General features: G+C 53.0%; 1 protein-coding gene across 11 annotated transcripts in view; it reads left to right on the top strand.

The window, feature by feature from the left end:
* INPP4A (inositol polyphosphate-4-phosphatase type I A) overlaps nt 1–17,143 on the top strand; it is a 121,481-nt gene that overhangs the window by 82,659 nt on the left and 21,679 nt on the right. For 3 of the 11 annotated variants that reach the window (XM_080683075.1, XM_080683070.1, XM_080683073.1), the window contains exons 13-20: nt 175–283; nt 2,639–2,656; nt 5,092–5,275; nt 6,376–6,594; nt 7,462–7,717; nt 11,221–11,253; nt 15,219–15,391; nt 16,318–16,441. In XM_080683075.1, the coding sequence (XP_080539201.1) occupies nt 175–283; nt 2,639–2,656; nt 5,092–5,275; nt 6,376–6,594; nt 7,462–7,717; nt 11,221–11,253; nt 15,219–15,391; nt 16,318–16,441 (1,116 nt within the window). The remainder of the gene's footprint in view (nt 1–174; nt 284–2,638; nt 2,657–5,091; nt 5,276–6,375; nt 6,595–7,461; nt 7,718–11,220; nt 11,254–15,218; nt 15,392–16,317; nt 16,442–17,143) is intronic. The other 8 variants (XM_080683079.1, XM_080683077.1, XM_080683076.1 and 5 more) reach the window with 5 other exon arrangements.

Raw genomic sequence — 17,143 nt, 5'->3', positions numbered from 1 at the left:
CTTCACCCTGGGAGGTTAGGGGCCCTTGGACAGCCCAGGCTGTGGGACTAAAGGAACCGCAGTCTGTGTGGACCTGGGGGAGGGTCAGGCCCCAGATCTGTGTGTATATCCCTATAGCTGGCTCATCCACAGGCCTAAGCCCAGAGTAATGAAGGAGAGCTTTCTGTCATTCAGATCAGAGCTACGACATTGTCACCATTGGGGCGCCAGCCGCACACTGCCAAGGTTTTAAGTCAGGAGGCCTCCGCAAAAAGCTGCACAAATTTGAAGAGACCAAGAAACAGTAAGTTCTTGGGGGTGTTCATGGTCCTTGTACAGCTGTCTGATGCTTCCTAGGTTAAAAAAAATCAGAATATGACCACAAAGCATCCAGCCCTTCAGCCTGCTTTTGTGTGGTGAGAGGCTGCCTTACAGACCCTGTGCTGCTCTGTGTGCGCCACTGAGCGGGTGGGGCGGGGCCCCCTGATAAGTAGTCCTGTCCCTGCACACTGAAATCACCTGGAAGGTGGTGCTTTTGGCAGCTGCCTGAAGTGGACTGCTGGCGCTGCTGTCCTTTAGAGTCCCTGGCCAGTCAGTGAACGTCCCAAAGTGTGCAGCCTGGGAGTGACTGCTTCCTTTCCTAAGGGATGCTGTGGAGAAACATTCCCAGTTTGAAAAAGGATCTGCCGTGCTGAGCAGGAAGCTGCCAGGCAACAGATGGGGAAGGCCGGTGCAGAGCGCATTGAGGTGTAGCTGGAGGAACGGTGGTGTTTTGGGGAGAGAAGCAAAAGGAGAGCTGGCCTCAGTGTGGGGCTGTGTGCCGGTGAGCAGGGTGTGGGGCTGGCAGATGTGGCCTGGCCCTGAGGAGCTCCGGGCCTGGAGGGAACAGTGCGTGCGTGGGAGCAAGCACACAGGGTGCTGTGGAGCGTGCAGCAGGGGCGGCGGGGAGAGACCTGCGAATCCGAGCTAGTGTGCTGGGCACGGGGGAGGTGATCTTCCAGAATGTCAAGATTTAAATCGGTTAAGGGATGGGAGTGTAGGAAGTGGAGGTGGTGAGTGTCGGGGCCACTATGAGATCCTGGGACCTGAAATAGAGAATGAAAGGCTCAGGCTTGGAGAGGACGATTATGACGTGAACATGTTGAGGCTGAAAGGAAAGATGGAAGTGAGTGAGGCAGATAGAGGAGAACATGGATCGAGCAGGTTCTGGCGAAGATGGAAAGAGGCAGGACCAAGCAGTGAGGCCAGGGACGTGGAGAAGCGGAGGCTGCAGACAGAAGCGGAGGCTGCAGGCAGTTTTGAGGTGGGAAGGAGCAAGCTGAGGTTTGGTGGAACAGCCTCTGCAGAATGTGGAGTTGGAAGGTCACACTCCACTGGGAATGGGACGGTCTGAGGGAAGGTGAATAAAAGGCCCAGGGAATGGCAAGGGAATCCGCTCAGGTGGTCAGGTGGAGAGTGTTAGCAGGCGCCGGAGCCCGGAGGCCCTGGCCTGGCTCTGTGCTGCCATGGCCGGGAGTCAGGATGTGGCTGGAGAAAACGGACCTTGGACTGGACCAGGGATGGATGAAAGGTCAGGTGCAGTGTTGGGTCAGGTATGCAGCTAGGAGTGTCCCTGGCCATGGCGCTGAGGCTGGAGGGGACTGGTGAGCGGAGGGGAGGGAGTACTGTGAGGAGGGTCCATGCAGATGGGTGCGCAGGCTGCCTTGAGCCACGGAATTCCTGGAGGCGGGAGCAGGGGGAGCAGGGAGGGCCGAGTGTGGAAGGGGAGCTCCAGCTTTGGGAGGGGGAGGCTCCAGACAGCCTGCTCCACCTCGACGCATCCCCACCAAGGGCCCTTCCTGCTCAGACAAGCCAGGTGGCCAGACCCGCTGTGGGCCCACTGCCTCTGGTGTTTCTCTGGACCAGGGGTCCTCAAACTTTTTAAACAGGGGGCCAGTTCACTGTCCCTCAGACCATTGGAGGGCCAGACTATAGTTTAAAAAAACAAACTATGAACAAATTCCTATGCGCACTGCGGGCCCGGGACGAGTCGGCTGCTAAGCAGGACAGTCAGCGGCACCCGGCGGGCCGGATAAATGTCCTTGGTGGGCCGCATGTGGCCCGCGGGCCGTAGTTTGAGGACCCCTGCTCTGGACATTGTGACAACTGCACAGCCAATAGAGTTCCTGTGTGTGTCACACCATTGCATGGGGTGTGTGGAGTGTGAGTGTGTGATTTGAGGGTGGCACGGGGCCCTGGAGGGAAAAGCTGGTCAAGAGGGGTGCCCCCGGCTGTCCTCGTCCCAGGAAGGTCGGTGTGCTCATGCCTGATTACACCGCGAGTTAACTTCAGAACGTCTCAGCCCCTATATGCCTTGTGGTATTTTTCAAATATATAATATGACTTTCTATGTAATGTCCTACTTATGTCATAGACACTGGTGGGAGCGGTTTTCCTCATTGATACTTCCTTCAAGTGCAGCCGCACCGTGCCCACCGGGGATGTGCCCTGGGCATGAGCGTGCCGGCGAGGCTGTCAGGAATGAGCACCGGGCTTGTGCGTTAGTTGTCCTTCAACTATCAAATTCAAGTGTTTTGACAAAACGGGGCTTTTAAATTTTTGTTTTGCATTTGGTGTTTGCTAACACATGCTAATATTTCATTTTGGTTCTTTTCTTTAGCAGTTTTGAGGAGTGTTGGTGAGTTTTCTGTCTGTGGAGAGAGTCTGTCCGGGTCTTGCTCTCATGCAGGGAAGTCTGTGCTGTCCCCTACCCCGAGAGGTGCTTCAGCCTCGTGCCGCTGTGGGCTCTGAGTTAGGCCCCGGCACCATTCCTTTCCAACTGCAATGTTCTTGGATGATGAATAGCCAGCCCAGTCTCTGTCTTTAAAATCCGAACCTTTGTTGCTGTGCTCCTCCCAGGGCAGACCTGGTCTGCTTCTCCCAGGGCCTGGGAGCCCAGGCTGCCACGCTCAGAGCTGGGATGTCCTGTCCACACCGAGGGGGTGCTGAGATCTCTCCGGCTTTATTACAAGAATCTCGGGGCTTGTCAGGCTCCACCTCACCATCACCTTTTGGGGAATGAAGCCAGCTTACATTTTCATGATACTTAATAGTTTAGGCACAATTTTAAAACAGTGTTACTAGTATCAGTTTTAACCAAGAATTACAATAACCAAGTGACTTTTTCCACCACAGAGTTAAATGGCAGCCAGAAATCATCATGTCTGCTGCCTGGGGTTCCCCTGCTGCTCCAGGCCCCAGGCATGCCCAGAACGGGGCTTTGTAGTGGTATTTCTTCAGTTGGCAGCCCCAGAGGCACGGCCAGCCTTTGGGATCGCCCCTTCCCCTTGGAGTGGGCAAGGCTGGGGCTAGGGCTGGGCCCTGTCTGAGATGCTGGGTTCTGTGGACGTCTGGCACAGGAAGTCCTGAGGAGCCCTCCCAGGCTCAGGCCTCTCGGCTTTCCCCAGTGAGGACCAGGCATAGGCACATGTGCTCACACTTTCATGGTCACCTCGAATGGCAGCTCTTTGAAGCTATTCATGTGCTCCCTGTGCGGAAGGCCCATCTTACAGCTATTAGGACGTGGCCTATGAGGACAGGGTGAGCGGGCGTGATGCTTTTCTTGGGCGCAGGGGAGGTACATTTGTGTGGAAGTGTACATCCAGGTACACACATGGGTATCTGTGTACAGCACACATTACATGTGTGCTCTAAATATCGGGGACTGGGAGGATTAAAGGTTCTTAAATTCTATTTTGAGATTTTTTTTTAAGATTGAATTGTCTAAAATGGCAGCTATTCATTTGGAAGAGGGATTGCAGGTTGGAAGGTCGCCGTGTGCACCTCGAGCTGTGGGAGGTTCCCGTCGGACCACGCAGGCTGCAGCGCAGGCTGCTGCATGGCTTCTGGCAGGTCTTTGTTTTGGTGTGTGGGCTTGTGGTGTGCTTTCCTTCTGGGGTGCTTTGGGTTTTTCTTTTTGCATGTTCAACCCATATTTCATCCAGGGAAGGGGCGGGGCAGTTTTGTGTTGACTTGGATAATGAATAGCCAGCCCTGGAAAGAGCCCATTGGGGAGGTTCTCAGCCCTGCCCAAATCACCCCCATCTCCAGAGAAGGTGATGGAGGGTGTAGCTCTCCACCTTCTCTCTGGTCCCCCAAACCCAGTGAGCAGCTCTGAGGGAACCAGCAGGGCCCCTCATTCAGTGAAGCATGGGCCACCCAGAGCCCACGACTCGCAACTGTGGGAGAGACCTCTGCATTGGCGCCTCATCCTTCTCCTCCCTGCTTTCCTCAGCTTCCACACATGGTCTGAAAAATCTGTTTATAGTATCGGGTTGATTTGGGATCTTAGCTGAGAGACATACAATTTACCATCTCCGTCTGAAAGGGCCACCATGACAGCAGGCCCCACGCCGGGATGCTGGCTGGCTCTCCGAGACTGGTAATTATTTGTGTCTGGCAATGGCTGGGCTGTATCTTTGACCTCAGATCCCAAGATACACATGCTGCTCGGTGGGGCAAGGAAGCAGGATAGGAGGAAGAAGCAGGTTTCCAAAGCTCCCAGGTTTGACAAGAGCCAGTGTCCAGGGCAGCCTCTGGCTTGGCACGCTCTCCACCTTCACATTTCAATGTGGGGAAGTCCTGGAGAGGGGAGGGAAGGAAGCCGGTCTCTGAGGATTTGCTGGGGTCAGACACGGGAGGGAGGAGAGCTGTGTGTGTGGGCACAGCAGGTTTGAAGTCCCAATTGGCCAAATGAAAAATCAAGGATCCTTTTGGCAAAGTCTAGCACCCTTGGAAGTCTCCCCTCACTATGACAATGGACCCCTTTTGGCACCAGCAGACCCCATGTCTCCACTTAAGTCCTGCTGAGATTCGACAGGTGAGGTAATTCCTGGGTTTAATATTTGCGCACAAGGTCCATACACATGGTCCAAATACAGATAAAGACAAACATAATAGGAGGCTTAATGTATGTTAGTATTTCAAGCTTCTACTGTACAGACAGAAAGGATCGCCTGTGATATCCCCAGCCCAGGAACACGTCCCTGAGAGACAGTGATTTATTTTACATTGGTTGAGGGCTGGGTGGGGAGGGCGCTGCCAGCCTCATCAATCTGTTCTTACCTTTCTTAGTACGTCATCCAGCTGCCAGTCCATCATCTACATACCACAGGACGTCATCAGAGCCAAGGAGATCATCGCCCAGATCAACACCCTGAAAACCCAAGTGAGTTACTACGCAGAGCGGCTCTCGAGGGCGGCCAAGGACAGGTCTGCCACTGGCCTCGAAAGGACATTGGCCATCTTGGCAGACAAGGTAGGAGGGGCGGCCCTGCTGCGTGTGGGCGGGGGCTCCCTTGGTTGTGGCAGAGGGTGCCCAAAGCCATTCACACAGTGGGTGACATTGGGATGATCTGGAAGGTCTAGCTTCAGATCTAGTTCCCACAAGGTCCAGGGGCTGGGTTATTTGCCCGTGGTCACAGGCCTGGACCGGGCAGGCCAAGGCCAGGCCAGGGCTGTGACAGCCGCCGCTGCCCCCTGCAGAGTCGTCTCCCAGCAGGTCCAGAGGAGTCACTGTTAAGGCCTGACAGTTCCACGCTTTCTTAGTAACCACCTACTCAGCACATTTCCCCCACGGTTCAGTTGTACTTAGAATTAAAAAAAGAGAAAGCGAGTTATTATACAGACATAACACAAGAATAATATATTTTATTGGCTTATATATCATCAGTAAACCAGCCTTTCATTGATGGCAGTTTGATCCTGATTTAAAATACATAAGTACCACTGGGATGTGGTACCTCAGATCCTTCTGATGGGTGATGAGTTTTCAAATTACTAATCTCTCTGTCCCTTGGGCACACACACACAGATTCTGCTCACACTGCCCTGGTCATAAGCACTGTGTGGGGAGAGGCACTGTTCCTGAGCAGAACACATTCCATCCTCCCCATGGGTCACTCGCGGAGGTTGGGAGCCATCAGTCATGGGAAAGGGAGCTGCCAAGCGCCTGCCGCACATAGAGCCCCCAGAGCGAGGGCTGGCTCCAGGAGGTAGATGCAAAAGATAGGCTTCCATAACTAAAGCAGAGTAAGGCTGGCGCCTGGGATTAGAGGGGACAGACAGCCCTTCATCTCTTTAGGCCCTTCCTTGAGCGATGTCAGCTCAGAGGCAGGCACACAGGCTCAGAGGTTCATCACCCTCCCCTCATTCTCCCATGTCCTCCAGTCTTCTTGGTGGGAATTCTGGCTAAGGGTCTGCAGGTGGGTCACGAGGCAGTCCAGGCTTGGCATCCCGCGGGCTGTAGAGGGGGTGGGGGAGCAGTGCTAGGCTCAAACAGGTCCGAGCTCTCAGAGAGGACAGGCCTGGCAGTCCCTGGCTTGGAGCTCAGCGGCCCTGGTGTGTGTGTGCCTGCAGACCCGGCAGCTGGTCACCGTCTGCGACTGCAAGCTGCTGGCCAACTCCATCCATGGGTTGAATGCAGCGCGGCCCGACTATATTGCCTCCAAGGCCTCCCCCACCTCGACCGAGGAGGAGCAGGTGATGCTCAGGAATGACCAGGACACCCTCATGGCCAGGTGGACGGGCAGGAACAGCCGGTCTTCTCTGCAGGTGGATTGGCACGAGGAGGAGTGGGTGAGTGCTGCCCATCGCCCTCATCATGCTGCTGAGCTTGGGCTGAAACTGGAAACTTCCCGCTGGCTCTCCCTCAGGAGGGCCTTTGCAGATAAGCTCCGAGACCCCTTCCAGGTGGCTGCGGGGCCACCTGATGTCGGGAGGGAGATAGGATTTCACCACTGTGTCCATCTGAGGAGCGGGACTGCCGAGGGCTGCCCATTCTTAGACCCGGCTGTAAGGGGCGGTTTTCTAGAGCCCTCTGCCCTCGCCATGCCTCGCCTGCTCGCCCCAACACCACATCACGTTGTCCTCAGAGTTGTGCCTGAGAGTGGATCTGTCTCTCCTGAGAGAGGGCCATAGCATGTTTCGCCATGTGTCCGGGCTGTTGAGAAGCAGAGTTTGAGTTACTGAATTACTGGGCAAGCGCTGCTTCAGCCCTGATCTAATTGGGCGTCCCTCACCACCTCCCACCACCCCCTCTGAAGGGGTCAACAGTTTCTCTTCCATCCAAGAGACCTCGGGCCCCTCTGTGTGATGCAGGAGGTAGCAGGGGAGCTAGGACGGATGACACTGGCTCCCTGGGCCCTGTGGCCCTTGTGTTAGCGCTGGAAGGTGCTGGGAAGCCCTATCTGGCTTCCATGACAGTTACTAGCAAACATCTCCCAAATTTTAAAACTAGCGACCTGGGACATTAATCCATCCTTTGGAAAGCAAATACAACTTAAATTGTGTTTGGGGAATTACGAATCCTATTGGTATTTCTAAATCTTATGTTTTAATGAGCATGGTGTGGAGTGGGGGTCATTGAGGGATGGTTTGGTTTGTGATCTGTTCTGTCTTTCCCATTGGAGAGCTGACCAAAATGAGCTCTTTTGCTTTTGGAAGGAGAAAGTGTGGCTGAATGTTGACAAGAGCCTGGAGTGCATCATCCAGCGGGTGGACAAGCTGCTGCAGAAGGAGCGCCTGCTCGGTGAGGGCTGCGAGGACGGCTTCCCCTGCTCGGGCAGCGGCACCAGCAAGAAAGGTAACCGGAACAGCCATGCCTACTGGATCAGACCGGAGGACCCCTTCTGTGATGCCCCCTCCTCGCCACGCCCCGCCTCCATGCCCGCTGCTGCATGCCATCCTCACCTGACCACACGTGCGTATGCATCACGCTTCCCATCACGCTACCTCCACCTCATGCTGCATCTGTCTGTGTCTTGACTCCGTGTTCTCTCCCCCCATGCAGACTGCAGGGAGGGCTGTCGGCAGAGGGGGTGTCGCTGTGCATGGAGCAGCGGGTAGTGAGGGCAGAGGTGCCTGTGGGCTTCATGCCCACAGAGCCTGCGTGTGCATCTGCAGGTCTGGCTAAGGTGGGCTCTGAGGGCCTCTTGGGTCATGCTGCCATAGCAGTAAGGGTCGGGCTCCTGGGCTCCTCTGGTTTGTGAACCAATCTGAGAAGCTGGAGGAGGCCAAAATGCACATGCATTTCTGATGAGGCTGTTTATAGTATTGTGCCAGGAGCTGGTAGAGCCAAGGACAGGTGACTGGAGCAGGGACAAGCTGGAAGAGAGCTGTTGGTGGGCCCAGCGGACTTGTCGGAAGGCCAGTTATCATTAGTGGGCGTGCTCACCCAGCAGAGGCACGGTGCCTTGGGACGTGTGGTAACTTGGTCTGGTGGTGGCACCTGCTCCTGTGCCTCTGGGGCTGAGTTAGGTTCCTGTTGTTACCACCAGGGTGGGGCTCTGAGGGGTAGAAGGACCTTGGCACAGAGCAGCGCACTTCAGGAAGAGTCTTCTGTCTGTGGGAACAGAGCATAGCCAGATGCTCGGCCCTGCTCAGAGCCTTACGGTGTGATCGGCTTCTTGTCCCTCCAGCTCGGGGCCTCCAACTCTCATAGGAAAAGGCTTGGGCCGGGCAGCCAACACCAGGCTGCAGACCGGGCTTCTGTTTCCTCTTGGCTCCCCTTTGGGGGTATTGAGCCATAGGAAGTGAGGCCCAGCTGTGCCAGAGTTAGGCTTCCTACAGCCAGGACTTTTAATTTCTGAATTGGGCAACTCTCATTTGAGGCAGAATCATGCTTCCTTCTTCAGAGGCTCTCGATAAGCCCCTGCACTTGGATGGTGCCTCTCCTGTCTCCGTCTGCCTGCAGTCTGTCTCACTGGAGCCTGTTTCAACGGCACTCACGTCCTCCACGCTTCCATTTGTGAGGGTTACAGCTCAGTTCATGGAACTTTTTGTCTCTGTGTTCTCATTTTTTAATGTAAGTTGCGTTTCTTTAAAAAAATGTCTGAAAACTCATTGCTCATTTCTCTTTAATATTGTCTTGCTTGTGCTTTAAATTTTTTCTGCATATACAAAAAGTAATTTATTGGATTTTTAAAATGCAGGAGATAGTTTATTTAATCAGGTTGACTGTTACATCCATAACTTAAATGTCATAATTTTTTTCTAGATACAACCTGTATTGTTCAAATGTAGACAAATTTAAATGCAATTTTAAAGTGATTTAAATGAGTATGTTTAGGATTTGACTGGTAATTGTGTGTGCCACACGAATGAGCGGTGTGATGATGGGAATGTGAAGCACACACTGAGAGAGGTTAACTGCTGCCAGTACTCACAGAGACGCATGAACCATCTGCCTCGGAGGTAACTGCCCGTGATCCTTAGCCCAGAAACCCAGCGCATCGCTGGGACGCGGTTCGGACCTCAGCAGGAGCAGGGGGATCAGAAAGAAACAGGCTGTGGGGTCCATGTTTTACTCCCCTCTTGTCCTCCAGGGCCAAAGCTGGGCCCTGGCATGACTTCTGAGACCAGTGGGTATTTCTGGGGCAGGTGTGTGGCCTAATGAGCAGGTTGTGTTCACATCTGCATATTTACTACCTATAAACTCCCTGCCTCTTTGAAAGGCATCGTTACTTTTTGTTCCAATTCTCTGCCCATCCTGGGTCCTCCTTTTCCATCTTTTACCAAGGAGCTGCCTGCCTCTTAGCTCACTCTCCTGCAGAGCTGAGCAGAGCCTTGCCTGGTGGGCAGTGGGAAGGGGGGGACTCGGGGCCAGGGCTCCTGGGGACCCACTGCAGGCTCCATAAGCCTCTCTCTCCCCGTTTTCCCTACAAGTGCCCCCTCAACCCCCCACGTCAGGATTTGTGACTTCCATTACCTTCTACACACACACTCTCTTGCTTTCCTCATCCCCAAAAAGTCATTCAAACCAGGACCAAGTTGTCCGTAAGCTGAGGTCTGTGGCTTGCACCCCAGGTTTGTGTGCCCGAGATCATGTGTTAAAATGAGAGAAAGTCCATAGTGGTCATGAAATCTCAGGAACTCCATGACCTCTGACAAGCAGCTGGTCCAAGAGTACCCAAGGGGACCACTCCTTCTCCCCTTTGACTGAAGACGCCTTCACCCAGCTGGTTTAACCTTCTCAGGAGTGGTCCCTTCTCAGGAGTGGTCCCACGCAGCTGTCTGCGATCACCACAGAATGTCACAAACAGGCTCCCAGGCCTCCTCCTATTCAGACCCGAGTCTTGGGAAAGCAGAGACCTGTATTTTCTTCAAGGCCTGGTCATTCTCATTAGTCAGGCTGATGTGGAAGAGGCGCTGTGCTCATCTCCACACCGGGCAGGCGTCCCTCTCTCTGCAGGTAGATGGGCTCTAACAACGAGGCTGAAAGCTGCGCTCCCAGAGGCCTGTGATTTTGCTCTATTTCTGTCCCCTTTGCCTAGAGAAAGAAATCATCAGCAAAGATGACAAGAAGGGGAGAATCCCATTCCATGACTTTTGGACAGTTTCACAGGTTCTGAATCTCCCTATAGCCGGTCCCAGCTATTCTTGGGGATCTGAAATGATCTATTTCCATATCCTGGAGGCATTCTTTGAACTAAAAAGTTTAGGCAGCAAAATAAAATAAACTTTTATTCCAAATGATTTCTAGTTTGCTTTTAGGTGGCATACCCAGTTAACAGGAAACTTAGGTTTTTTGAGGAAAATGTGAAATTGAAATGAGTACTTGCCAGTGTGACTCAATGTGGGTGAAACCGAATCAAAATTGTACTTTTTGAGGGACCTGGAGGGCCATTCTAATTCTAGACTTCCCCCTAATCATAAAGTTGTATATTTGGCTTGCATTTTAAAGAGTGGCATGGGGGGTCCTGGTGTCCTGGCTTCCTCCCTGGGTCCTACCTTTGGGTCTCAGCAGTCAGTCTGCAGCCCGTGCCGCCCATTAGCAGGGCAGTGGCTCTGCGGTGGGACCTCCGGTGGCTGACTGGTCAGTCTCTCTCTTTTCAAGTTTGTTTCCAGATGTCGTGAGCCAACAGGGGCTCCATCACATGCAATGTGACGGACATGGGCATGCCATCACATTGTAACATGTAAGCGTGCTCACCCCGAAAAGCATTCTATGTTGGCGTATTAGCAACATGAATGTTTATGCCTGTGAATCGGGCTGTGTTTACCACCAAGGGGCTCGGCTGCCTTGGAGTAGCCGGAGCACGTCCATGCGACTTGTTGGGGAAGAGGCAGGCTGCCCCCGCCTCTTCACTGTCCAGGGTAGCCACCTTACTGCAAGCTGTTGAAGCAGTTGCTGCAAGCGTTGAGTTTGGTGCTTGAACTGTGTGCTGCTCTTAATCATCCGTGTTGCCCTCCGTTTCTGTGCAGATTGCAGCCCCCCTCCTGAAGAATCCAGCCCAGGTACGTGGTTTCCGCCCAAGGGTCGCACGCAGATGGCTCTCTAAGTCTCAGCTAGCATTTGCAGTATGTTATCAGAGCACCTGTGCTCCCGGAGTTACAACATTGCTGTTTAGGAGTTTTTCATTGTGAGGCATGTAGCAGCTTTTCTGAGGCTCGGTGAGGGACCCGTCGGGTTGGGGACGGTGGCCTGCAGCTGGCCATCACGTGCATTTTTCCACTTTCCCACCCTAGACCCGTCTCAGAGGATTAATGTCCACGGGTGCATTGGGCTTCCTGCAGCGGGCCACCTGCCTTAGAGCGAGGTGCACGTTTGTAAAGGAGACATGCTTTGATTTTGCCGGGATTTAGGAGTGTCACCTGAGGGAGTGTTGGATAATAGGTAGTCCCAAAGGTTGTGACATTCGTGGTCACACAGACTCTTAATGAGTCTGATGCAGCTCGAGATGCCAGGCATTGGTTGCTGTGGCTTCCGTTGGAGTTAGCACTAGACATGGGGCTTTTGCTGCCTTTGCACGTAGAAATCAACGTTTACAGCTCTAGTTCAGGGGTCGGCAAACCACAGCTCTGAGCGGAGTCCTGCCAGGCACCTGCTCTTGTAATGTTTTCCTGGAACCCAGTTGTGCCCATGTGCTCACATGTGGTCTCAGCTGCTTTCACGGGCGGTGCCAGGGTCCGGTAGTTGCAGTGGAGACCCTGTGGCCTTCAGAGCCTAAAGTATTTACTGTCCAGCTCTTGACAGGAAAGTGCCAACCCTGCTCTAGTTCTTACTGTGTTTCCTGGATTGGCGTGTTTCCAGAGTGAGCATGAGACCCTAAATAATATGTCAATTTCCAAACTCCAAAGAGCTGATGATCGTTGTTGGTCACACACCTGCCTGCATATAAATATGAGCTAGCAGGACAGCTGCTCTGTATCCAGAGGGTAGCAAGCCAGCGACTGTGGCACTCAGCCACTGGGTGACTGCCGGCCGCAGCCCCATCCCCCATCCACCTGACTCATCAGTGGGCTGATCGGACTGGGTTCATCATACCCCCAGTTTGCTTTCAGCCCCTTTATAGTTCCTTTTTCTCAGTGCGGGGTCTCACAGCCCAGTGCCCTGGACCCTCAGGTCCACTGAGGCCTTGGTAGATAGCAAGTACCTTGTCCCCGTTGCCACTCCTGGTCCATGCCCTCTCCTCCTCCCTCGGCTCTGTCTCTGGACTTCCAGTCCTCAGCTTACCTCCAGGGCTGGTCTGTGCCTTCATGCCGAGCTGCTTCCTTGGAGCCTGAGGTGGAGAAGTTCGGGGCCACACCCCACAGTCATGAGCCTGCCCCCTCGAAGCTCAGGGCTCTCAGCGCAGTGTCCTGCAGTTTACTGATAGGAAGGCTAGTGGGGCCCCGGGTGGGCACACACCACGCCCAGCTGGTAGAACTCTCCCGGCTCCGTCAGCTGTTTCCTTTCCCAAGTGCCGGGGGCTTGTCCAAAATTGATGTCCAGTAGACTAAGCCAGGAATCCCTTTGTCTTTTCCTGCAACCTTACAGGAGTCTGGATTCATGCACATAGGCATACTTTATCTCTCAGTCTCCCTCCCTCCTTCCCCTATTAATGGGGGCGGGGGGGAGGTGCACAGGCATGGCCCATGGATTGGCTACCAGTCAGCACATGTTACAGGTTAGCAACTAGGTAAAGAGCTGCCCCCAAAAGTGACTCGGCTGCATCACTAGGGCACCTGTTGGTCGCTGCTATTTTCCTTTGTGGTCAGACAGCCCGTCTCCAGCCCTCACGTCCAGATGCCTTGACCTAACTGAAGGTCGTTACTGTCCCTGACATTAATTTTGTTTGAAAGTCTTACATTTTAGCTTCTCATATTGACCCAAAATATATAACACCCAACCCCTACTCGGAAGCTCTTGATGTCATAGAAACCATGAGGAGTTGAGTCAGACGTGTGTGCAGGTGGCAGGTGCTCCCATGTGTCTCCCTCAGCCCACTGAGCCCGTTTCCTCCCCAGTCCATCACCCCAGCTGTGGGGTAGGTGAGGAGATGGTTGTAGGTGAAGCGCTCAGCAGGCCGTGCACAGGCAGCGGGGACTCAGGCCCGAGCCGCACCCTCTCCTGCACACACTCGGCGTGTCTGCTGCTAACCATGTTTGTATCCTCCAATTTTGTCAGTGGATTTTAATAAGGTAGCAAAGCTGAGTTATTCTTTGGATTTTTTTTTTTTTTTTTTTGAATGAGAAGTAGGCAAAGTAAAAACAGCTGTATGGAGTGGGCCTGCTTAGTCAGATAGGACCACTGATATATTTTGAGCATTTTTCAGGTTAAAATGACTATAATTTGCATATTAATGGCATATGTATATGCATATTAAGTGAAAAGAAAGTAAAATTGGCAGCATTTGCTCTAAGAGGACTTACTTCTTCCTGAATAGTCTTCATGACACCACCTTTTCTCAAATTATTTGGGCACTAAAACTTGTTGCCATCAGCTTTTTTTAATCGTTGTGGAATATAATTGACATGCATTCAACAAAATTCAAAGACTGAGAGTTTTAGAGGAAGAGACTCGGGTGTTATTTAGTACCAGGCTCCCATTTTACCAGGAAGGACCCACTCAGCTGAGCGGTCAAGGAACCCCAGCTCAATGGCAGCCGGCCCAGGACACGTTTTCCACTCGTTGGTCAAGTGTTCTTTGTCACCATGATTTATTGGCTAAGACTGTTCTGCTTAGGCTTTCTAAATTTAAGTCAGCTTTTTCCATTACAGTGTAAATCCTTGTCCACATACAGTGGGCCTACATATACAGTGAGGTCATGGCCAAATTTTGAATAGCTACATCTTCAAAAACCCATGTTCACCAAGCACTGAGTGAGGTTTTTTTGCAGGTTTTAGGCACTTCCTAATTTCTTTTTCAACAAAGTGCTGAACACAGAGTCTAAGAGAGCAGAGCCAGGGCCAGGCCTTCTTGCTGTGTTTATCTAAGACGAAGCTCACCCCTGGCAGATGCACTGCTCACGTGCCCGGGCCTTCCTGGAGGGCGGGGGCACCTGTGGGCATTCTGCGGCTGACACCCCGGGGGGCCGCGAGGCATGCTGCCCAGCTTTGTCCCACTGCCTCGGCTGCGTGTGTGTGGTGGGCGCACCCAGTGCTGGTATCAAGTGCCTGTTTCTGAGTTTGGTGACCTGTTAAAAATGGAACTGATGAGGGCGTCTTTGCCCTTTTAAATGCCCTCTAAATAGGAAGGAGAAAGAGCCAAAGCCCCAAATTCCTTCCACTTTGTTTTCTCCCCTGAGGTTCTATTTTTAAAAAGTTGTTTTGGTTCAGGGTCAAAGCTTCCTTATAGTCCTAAAAACCTCTAAACTAGAAATAGATGGAACCAGGCAGGAAGGCTGGGGTGGGGAAGAGAGAGTGCAGAAGGAAGGGATGTCTGAGCCGAGAACACGGGAAGCTGAGCAGGACCATCTTTCCTCGGACATGGGGAGGGAGCAGCTAGCACAGCTGCTGGAGGCTGGACCAGGATGGGTGTCCTTGTCCTTAGGGCCTGAGTCAAGAAGCAGGTAACAGGTCACTGTCCTGGGTGCCCTTGGGTAGAGGACCGGAGGGGCTTGGCCTCTACAGACAGAATAATTTTCTTCCTTAGTCATGACTTGCAGGGTCTTCTCTGGCTGTTTTCCTCAAAAAGAATAGTCTTGAGTATTTACATGTTGAGCCCCCGTAGGTTTGGGAGACCAGGCATGTGTCAGGGTCCCAGAGGAGGGCTGGTATTTGAGCTCACTGGAAAGCTTCAGGCTGGAAGGTTAGCAACCTGATCAGATCCAGGCAGAACTTGGCACCATTTGGGGCAGAGCGTGGGCCAGGTGGAGTTAGATGCAGAAGCGGGGGGAGTGGAGTGGGGAGGTCAGTACGGGTTAGGGACAGGCACCTTGTTAGACTTCCAGAGCTTCATTCTTCAGTCTTCCTTCTCAAACGCTGTCTCCCCGTGACAGGTGAATGGAGTGAGGCCCTTTACCCCCTGCTGACCACACTCACAGACTGTGTGGCCATGATGAGCGACAAAGCCAAGAAGGCCATGGTCTTCCTGCTCATGCAGGACAGCGCGCCCACCATCGCCGCATACCTGAGCCTGCAGCACCGCCGCGACGCCGTCTTCTGCCAAACCGTAAGCCCACGCCTCCACTCAGGACGCAGGCACCGGAGCATTTCCTCTCTGCCGTGGAAAAACCACAGATGGCCAAGTGTCCCTGCCTGTTGCTTTTACATTTACGTAACATGGAGCACACAGAGGAACCCATCCAGCTGTCTGCATTGAGGAGAGGGTCTGATTCCAGACTAGTTTCTCCCTGAAGATGGTGCCCTGAGGGAATGCACACACCTGCTCCTCCTGCCCCGAGCCAGGATGTGGTGGCGTTGCCAAAGGCTCAGGCCTCTTTACCGCCTTTTCCCCACAAAGGATTTCAGCAAGGGAGACAGCTGTTGGCTGTCAGGGCAATCTGTTTTCCTGTTTACAAAACAGCAGGCGCTCAGCTCTGCAGCCTGCGCACCACTCTGTTCCAGCGATTTCTGTTGTCCTCATAGAAGGAAGAGCTAAATGAAAGTCACAGCTGTCATCGATGTCAGTCATCAGTTTAGCAAAGGGAACAGTCGTGCAGAGCTGGCTGGTTCTCTGCCTGTCCTCACCCATCCCGCGAGGCCTGTTTCTCCCATGGAGAGTCTCCCTCAGAGGAGACGTGCAGAGCAGCCGAGTCCTTTCTCGCTGCTGTTCCTTGTTGTGGTCACCTCAGTTCCAGCCAGAGCTGGCCTGGATCTGGGAGTAAATTCCCTACCCTTTCACTGTAGGGAATTAATTCTAGGCTTCCAGGAGGTTCTAGCCCAGGAGTAACTGCTGGCAGGTCAGGTCAGAGGCTGAGCCAAAACCAGACTTGCCTTTGGGAGCAGCAGAGTAGTGAGCCTGGAGCGTGGCATGCCCTCCCTGGGGCCCCAGACCCCCAGACAGAGGGTGCTGCTGCAGCTTGGTTACAGCGAGGAAGCAGAGGAGCTCGGGCCCAGGGTGCCTGCCGATAGGTGAGCAAGTGTCTGTCCCCACAGCTGACTGCTCTCATCTGCGGCTTCATCATCAAGCTGAGGAACTGCCTGCACGATGGCGGCTTCCTGCGGCAGCTCTACACCATCGGGCTGCTCGCCCAGTTTGAGAGCCTGCTGAGCACCTACGGTGAGACTCCGGGCTCCTGCTGTCTGTGCCTCTGGGACCCAGGGGTTCATGGGAGTGTGAACACGGGTGATCTCATGTTTCTTGCTGCATATTTTTCTGATTACACATACAACACAGGCTGATTCAAATAAATCCAGCATCACCAAACTCTGTAGCAAAGAGCCAGATGAGAGTCCTATTTAGTTACCCCGACCCCAGCTTGTATGGTGGTTGTTACACATCTGGGAGATCTTCCTAGTTGAGGATGGATGATGATTATTTAAGCACCAACTTCCTATAGGATGTTGGGGCCATTTCTGAACCCCTCTGGTGGAAACAGTGTTGGTATGTATCTTTGCACGTAAGTCTGTGCACTTGTGGGCCCATTTCTGTAGCCCATGAAGTATTAGAAGGAAAGTGTCTGTGTCAAATGAACTGGCTGCTAATGTGGCTCAGTCCATTGGGTGTCATCCTATGTACCAAATGCCCGGGTTGCGGACTTGAGACCCTGGGTGTACAGGAAGCAGTGGATGTTTCGCTCTCACATTGATGTTTTTCTCTCTTTCTCTCTTCCTCTCCTTTCCTCTTTCTCTAAAATCAATAAAAATATTTTTTTAAAGAGTAGGAATATTTTTAAATTCCATAGATATTTCCCAATTGTCCTCTAAAAAGGCTCTTTTCTCCTTACCTCCATTTTTACATATTTCTTTGGAGAAGATAAAA

This window comes from Plecotus auritus, assembly GCF_963455305.1.
Source record: "Plecotus auritus genome assembly, chromosome: 8".
In the NCBI taxonomy this organism is placed as follows: domain Eukaryota; kingdom Metazoa; phylum Chordata; class Mammalia; order Chiroptera; family Vespertilionidae; genus Plecotus; species Plecotus auritus.
This window is presented reverse-complemented; position numbering and strand designations above follow the sequence as displayed.